General features: G+C 42.2%; 1 protein-coding gene across 1 annotated transcript in view; it reads left to right on the forward strand.

Annotated features, from left to right (window-relative positions):
- The window catches only part of arhgap21b (Rho GTPase activating protein 21b), a gene marked incomplete in the record, with an annotated part of 38381 nt that overhangs the window by 19047 nt on the left and 11367 nt on the right, over positions 1 to 7967 (forward strand). The window contains 3 exon segments of the mRNA XM_042219226.1: positions 2831 to 2857; positions 4202 to 5774; positions 7786 to 7926. Of these exon segments, the coding sequence (XP_042075160.1) occupies positions 2831 to 2857; positions 4202 to 5774; positions 7786 to 7926 (1741 nt within the window).

Below are 7967 nucleotides of genomic sequence, written 5' to 3' on the forward strand. Positions count from 1 at the left end.
TACACAGCTGAATAAACGTCAAGCAGACAGCTGATTATCAGAAGTGTGAGATGCTGGAGAATATACTCCGGTGTCCTGTTATATTTTAGATAGCAAGGAGTTTATTAAACTTCACCGAAACAATCTGCAAATTTCATTAAAATTTAATAAACTATCATCTTGTCTTTATTTTTAGTTAGCACCTTAAACACTTAAAGCTGTAAGCTAATGATAGTTATATAAGAGCAGATGCTGCTGGTGCAATAAGCTGTAGTTTTACGTCCAATGGATGATGATCTGATTAGTCGACTAATCGCAAAAATAATCGGTGACTAGTCGACTATCAAAATAATCGTTTGTGGCAGCCCTAGTTTGTAATACAACTAAAAGTGGAGTAAGTGGTTTACAAGAAGTGGCAGTGATGCTTCAAATCCACGACAGTAACCTGTGCATGTTGTTACTGTTACTTCTCAGAAAATGCAATGTTAAAAAGGACTGATTTTAGCTGAAAGCTAAATGGGAACTGAGTTCAAATATTATGGAAAGAAATATGAAACCATTAAAATTAGGTTGCTGATAGTTTGGTTCAATTTTGGATCCAGTTCCTAAAATAATAGTAGTAGTAATAATTTTTTAAAAAAAACATGCATGCATCAGGTGTAGATTTTTTTTTGATTTTTTTTTTTAAAGATCGCTATAGAAAGTATTCTGGCGATGTTAGAATAGTTTGCATTTATAGGTAGCACATGCAATGCATTTTTGCTGGTTAAAAGGGCCGACATCACATTTGAATTATATCAGCTGTAGTTAATCAGTGCTTATCCTGTTACCAGTGTCAATGAAGCGGCACTGGTAACAGGAAGCTAATGCCCTCCCTCCAAGCTGCATGTGAGCTAAAAACCAGCTTTAGTTGTGGCAGCACTTTGTGATTAAGAGTCAGGAAAATGAGAAGGTTTAAACACAAGAGAGTCCCAGTTAAAATGTAAACAAATACAGTATTTTGAAGTTTATATTTTGGAATCAGTTGCTGTATGATTTGGTAATGTTATTGCTGTTATTTTAGTTTGTGAGACTGATTAACATTAATTAGCAATCAATCCAGCTTTTTCTTTTTTTTTGTTTTTGTTTTTTTTGGTTGTCTCTTTTTACGGTTTTTGATTGGAGGAAAAATTGATTAGTAATGATCTAGGTATTACAAAAATGGTGGTAATTCCAGCTTTTCACCCAAAAACAGGTGAACCCTGTGTGCTAATCACACAGCTCAATATTTAGGGTTCATATATTGCCTTTGTCTTTGTTCTTTGTGAGTATTGCATGTCCCCAAAACAATTTAACGTGCAGAGATAAGTCCTCATACCTATGAACACTTGAGATCTCATCATTAATCTTTCATGCATGCTGCAGGCAGCTCTTTGAAGCTACTGTGCATTTTACACAGTCAGACAAAAGTGAAAGTGTACTCATCTGTTTCATATCTATAGCAAATTACTGTAAGTGCTTTGTCAAATAGCTAAAGAATACTCTCCCTAGGGGTTGTTGTTATCTGACATCCTGTTCATTAGTTAGATAATAAACGAGCTGGGCTCTCTGTGTTACCTAGAAAAACTCCTTAGGGGTCATTTATGGCTAGATTAAATTCTCATAATAAACTTGATGGTTAATTCAATGAATCATTTATTTTGGCATCCACCTTTGCAATATCAAAATCCTGTTTAGCAAATGGTCATCTCTCTGCAAGCTTCACATTTCTCCCAGAACAAGCAAGTTATGTAAAACGTTACACTGTATGTATAGCATTTTAATGAGTCGACTAGAATTAACATTGTAAATATCAGAGAGATATAAATTATTGGTCACATTCCCTTGACTACTCCCACAGTTCTTTTCTAGTAACCAATTGACTGTCACTCCACCCCTTCTCCCTGATAGGTTCTCTTTCCCTCCTGCCTCCATTTTTCCCATCTGTAATCATTCACACAGTTCAGCCTCAAACACGTGTGTTGTTAAATCCATGGTTGCAGTGTTGCAAATGGCAAACATGCGCACACGCACGCGCGCGCAAAAATATGTTGATGTAGGCACGAATAGGAACTGTCCATAAGAACAAGAGGATTATTGGAGGTGCTGGCAGCAAGACGTTACACTTTAGGAGGCAGCACACTCAGTGCTTGGAGACAGGCAGCAGTTGCTTAGCAAAGAGATGGATTGAACATTGTAGGAGCAGAAAAGGGAAGAGGACGGCACACCGTGAAAGCGGAGAAAATACAGCGGAGTGGGAAATAAAAGGAACAGGATGAATGATGAGCTGAAACCAGAAGATAAAATCAGCTGACTTCCCTGTGTTTTGAACAGGTTGATGCTAAGGGAGAGGGAGAGAGGAGGATGGAGTGGGAGGGGAGCTGTACCATCACAGCTGAATGTATAATCAGCAGCTGCTGCTTCTGTCATGTGAGCAGTACCAAAGGGAAGGAGAGGGAGACATAGACTGGAGGCACCTTGTTCAGTTAGCGTAATATTCTGGCTGAATATGGATAAAACCGTGAAGACATGAGAGCAGCATGAGAGGCAAGCTTCTGCTCTTGTCACCTCACCCAGGACAGACTGGCATAGGCAGGTCGTAACGTGGCAACCCCCTGCTTCATCTTTCCTTCTTCATCCCTCTCTACTGCCACTGCAGCTCTAGTATATTTTTAGCATGTCAAGCCCAGCTATGGCTGATTCATGTTTTCTCCCCGATGAATCTGTTTTGTTTCTCCCAACATGTGCATTTTCTTCTGCTGGCATCTTTTTCTCTTCCACCCTCTCTCCCATGATTTCTTAACGCTCTCGTTTTCTCACGCTGTGATGGCAGCCTATTTCTCTGGAGACTACTAATCTGGTAAGGAAACAGAACACTGGGTAGCCTCTTGATGTTGACGTGTTGTGCTTGCTGTATCATTTTGCATATGTCATGCGTGTGTGTCATTGTTACTGCTGGATGTTGACTTCAGGTTTTACATGATTGCTTTTCAGTTGGCTCGCATGAGTGTTTAATACTCAGCTCCGTGCTCATGATTGAAATGTGTAGACTGTAGAAATGGGCGATGCACTGTGCCTGCAGTACCTGTTAGATTGAACACTTCAGTAGGCATCCAGCTGGCATCTCAGCAAGGCCTCGCCCCTTCTTCATTCTCCATGTCAGATGTCATTAGTTTGATAAAGGCCATTGACCTCTGAACTGTAAAGGGAAGAACTGAGTCAGTCAGTGATTTCTGTGAAACACACAGCTTTATGAAAGGTTGTAAGGCTGTTGGGATCAAAGTCCTCATACCTTTACAGGTCTCATGCTTTGCTGTATGTACAGTATGCTGAGTATACCAGATAAACAGCACATAGTTTAATGTGCTAGAAGAAGTTTTATGTTTAGGTTTGCATTTATTAGAAATGACTTTATTAGCATGTGTATGGAGCATGGTTTTCCGAACGTTGGATAATAACCAGGGGGGATAAATATAGCAGTTTCTCTGTGAGCGATAGGAACCGGTTGTCAGTCTGAGGCTGTAATCTGTCAGTCTGAGGTGGGTAAATGGAAACATTGGTTATCTTTCCACATTTATGTCCATTTATGACAGTTTTTATGTTATCAATTTTGTTCCCATAAACCAGTCGGTTAGCTTATTAATATAGTGGTGTTACAGAAAGTGTCACTGTTGGGGCTAAATAAGTTCAGTAGGCTTGTGCACCATTTGCCAATTATCTTTTGGTGTTAGCGTTTGTGGTAAATGTTTGTTTCTTGGATGGGCGAGACATTTTTCCTTATACTAAAAAGGACAGCTGTTGTGTAACCACAAGCTTGGAGAACACAGGCTGTAATGTTGTAGAAGCACCAGTACACCACACTGTACCATTTAAAAAAATAAAATGATGTGTTGGAAACATTGTTTCTTTTAGTTAAAAATTTTCTTCTTTGGTTTATATACTGTACTAGCCTACGTTATTACCATGAGAATTCTAAATAAGGAGCAGATGAAGAGCATTGACACAGCTGAACTGCCTGAAACGCCTCCGCGTTCACTCACACTGCAACATGCACTGCCCACACACATACATGCAGTAACATTTGTAATATCACGCTTGACTTCTCTGTAAGTAGCTAGTATCGAACTGACGTGTGTTATGCACACTTTGCAATTGCTACTTGTTCTCATCTGTTATAAACATTTCTCTGTTGCTGTGTTTCTAGGCCTACTCCCAGGATGCCTACCTCCGTGGCCACAGTAGCTACAGGGGAAATGCCTGTCACATTCCTGATCCACCTTCAGTATGCTACCCCAGAGTAGACTGTAAGCCTACGGGCATGGCCCAGCCGACAGACTCGGTGGGGCAGGTCTGCCGAGCGCCAACAGCACCTCCAGACCATGGGTACCGTAAGGAGATTACTGTGCCCCCAACACCACCTCTGGCATCGTATCCTAAGAGCCAAACAGCAGTGTGCATGCGCAATGACAGTGTGAGGACAGTGGTAGTTCCTCATAATACAGCCCATATGGGGCGCATGGTTCCAGCACACAGGATGGAATTTATGGAACCTGCCTTTGTTAGGGGGAGGCCTGGGTCACTGGCCCAGTATCCTCAACCTCGAAAGGCAGATGTCTATCCCGGTGGTCCTGGAATGGTTCCATATGGAGCTCAGGTGTCAAACTACCCAGGAAACCACCAGAGCATTGATTGGCGCACTTACCAGACATACAGGGAGTACATTGACAACAAAGGGATCCATTCTCATGGTAGTCGGACTATCCAGGAGAGGCTGGACAGTTTACGAGCTGCTGGTCAGGCCAGCTTTGGCCCTACTCATCACGTTATGCGGGGAGACTGGGGTCCTAAGGTGATACGGCGAAGGAGTACTTCCCATGACCGGTCATACCAAGGACCTCCACCCCACCTTCAAGTTGCCCCTCGCAGTGCCTCACAGGATCGCATGAGCAGTGCAGAGAGGATTAGTAATGCAAGGAACTGGCCCCCTCGAAGCGTGTCCCAAGATGGCCTAGTTCACAAATCCCGGGCCCGATCCACAGACTATGTGGACCCTGCAGAGCTGGCCCGGCCCAGTGACAGGAGAGGGGGATATGGAAGGGCAGACCAAGGTACGAGGCTCAGTAGGCAAGCCATTCCCAGGCAGGCCATGGTCTACAGGCCTTCTGTGGGATACAGTGGCGGTATGAGGGGGCCCCCAGTCCCTTCTCTGTATACTAAAGGACATGATTCTCTTCAAACTCGCTCTTCACCCATGCTCTCTGACAGACCCTTACATTTTGCAAAGAGTTCAAGTGTTGAACATTCTTTCGCTGACCAAAGAGTTTCAGGCAAAGTTAGCCCTGCAGGCCAAGCTCTCCAGCAACTTCAAAGCAGGGTGCGGGCTGAAACCATACAACCTGTTGAGGTAGGCAGAGATGCAGCATTGGTAGGACCCAGATCTTCTTCATGCTCTGCTCCCAAAGAGATGCCCCAGAGGCCTAGCATCCTCAAGCCACCTCACTCAGATTCCCAGAGTCAAGTAAATGGGCAAAGCCTCTCCGAGAGTATCGTGGTTCTAAGGGAGAAGCCTCCATCTGGAAAGAACCCCAGCCCCCTCCGGCAACCCTCCTACATCCTGGCTGTCAATGACGATGGAGGTGACTCCACGGCCGATGTGGTGGCGTGTTGGCTTCCTAACGATGCACGTCGAGAGATCCAAATGCGCCTCCTTGGGGAACGGTGTAACACCTCCTGCTCCAGCAACCTGGACGAGTCTCTGGACTCCATTCCATTCATCGGTAAGAGAATCCGTAGTAAGCCTTGCTGCTGTGCTGCTGCTCGTTGTCATGGCAACAACCGCAGACCGTAGTAACATTGTTCAGACCAGTAGTACCAGTACTGTAGATGGTTGAATAGCATTAGCACTATAGGCACTAATAAAAATCAGTTCACAAGTGGTGGATGGATGGAAAGCTGACTCCAATGCTTGCAGGTTAACTGACACCTATGGTTTCACTGTTAATCTGATTCGGTGTGTGTAAATATAGCGGTGGGGAGATGCAGTCTGTGTTTACAGATAAACTAATCTCCCTGGGAAGATGATATTAATCAGTTTTTGCGGCTTTTAGTGTGTGTTTGTGGGATGTTTGATTTAACCAGGGCAGAGTGAAGGATGGTTTAAGCCTTTTAGATTATATTGAATTTCTCTGAGACATTGTTTTCTTGGATGTTCTCCCTTCAAAACAGATACATTACACTTAAATAGTCACAAAATTGATTTTGTGATGATTAAATTGTTGTTATCTCTAAAGTAACTATCTTACTATGAACATGTTAAGTGTATGTCAAGTTTCTTGCAGTGTTTTGCTTTTGCCTATGTGTGTCTGCCATTTTAAAAAGGGCATTTAAGTCTGATGAGAATTAAAACGGTCAAAATGTAATTGTTTGCATTAATATAATAATCATAAATAAAGGGAACAGTCACTCTGTTTAATGTTGTGGAATAATGTGGATATTGCTATTATTACATTTCTAGAGACAATACTGATGAAATGCAGATGGATGACCTTTTGATTTTTAAGAGGACCCGTCCCAATTTTTTTGAGGGACGGGTATTACAATTTTTTTTTCTCTTTGTTTCTTTTCTGCATTCTGGGTCTTTTTGTGTGTCCTCCATCTGTCTCTCTTTATGTATGTATTATGATCTGTCTGTCCATCTGTCTGCCTCTTCGTGTGTCTCTCTAAAAATCACAGAAAATGGTAGAAAGGGGATCGGTGAGAGGGGATAAGCTGTTATTTGCAGTTAGATTTTGCGTCATTTGTTTTGGGCTTTACTGTTGTTTGTGCTTGTTGAGTTTTGTTCTTCAGCGAAATGGTCAATACCCAATAACAAAGACTTATAAGGGATTTGTTTTCAGACTGAAACAGGGGGATAAATTCACTTTACTTAAATAATATAGTTTCTTATTTTGACTAGACAGTATTAGCTGGTACTTTCTATTCTGTTTTGTTACCTCTTGTATCAGTCTGCTAAAAATGTGAATTTTATTGAATAACTATCAGATTTGTTCCATCTATTTAAAAAGATGACTTTTTAAATAGACTGAATTTATCATGGAAACAGTAAATTTCCATCATGGAGGTCCTGCAGATTATTTTGGGTTTCTGGGAAAATTGCTTAGGATTAGCTAGAACCACCCTCTTCTTGTCTGTCAGGAGTATGAGCTGTTGCATGCAGAGTGCTGTTTATTAGAAGTGTTACTTCCTCCTATATTGAGCTTATCAGATGTTTGAAAAAGATGTAAGACTTTAAATTTAGTGATGGAAACAACTTTAGCAAAGTAGCTGAAGAAATCTTTTCAAGGGGATGGTGACATCCTTTTTCCGTTGGCCCGTTTCAAAGTTGGGCTCAGGCTTTAACTAGAACAGTTGCTTTTAAATTTAGCTCCAAAAGCCCCATGGCTGCCGAGAGCAGCTTTGTACTCTGAGCAGTTTCAGACTTGATGTGCCAAGAGTGGGTGGTACTTGAGAATTAAAAACTTCCTTCTCTTTCTTGCTGCTAAAAAGGAAAAGGCATTAGATGACGATGTGTTGCTGCACATTAGCTATTGGATTCACAAAAAGAGTGATTCTCTCCCCCCCCCCTTCTAAATCCCACAGATCATAGTTATTGAGATACAGATCAGTGAGTCATAGCGCAGCAGTCGTACATTCTTGCAGACAGATACTGAAGTTGGAAATGCATCATATTATAGAATATATATGTTTATCTGCATCTGTGTGTTCACACTAAATGCTTTGTGTTCATAGATGAGCCAGTCAGCCCCAGTGTTGACCGGGAAGCTGCTCCTATTCCACCCTCTGCTGTTATATCTGTTGCGCCATCCACAGCTCCCTCTGGTCAAGGCTCACCATGTCCTCCCATTCGACGCCAGCTGTCACATGACCAAGGTAAAAGCCACAAATAATCAAAATCCTACCCCCCCCCCCCC

The sequence above is a fragment of the Haplochromis burtoni genome, unplaced genomic scaffold, assembly GCF_018398535.1.
Source record: "Haplochromis burtoni strain Fernald_Lab_line unplaced genomic scaffold, NCSU_Asbu1 Contig_3, whole genome shotgun sequence".
NCBI lineage: Eukaryota > Metazoa > Chordata > Actinopteri > Cichliformes > Cichlidae > Haplochromis > Haplochromis burtoni.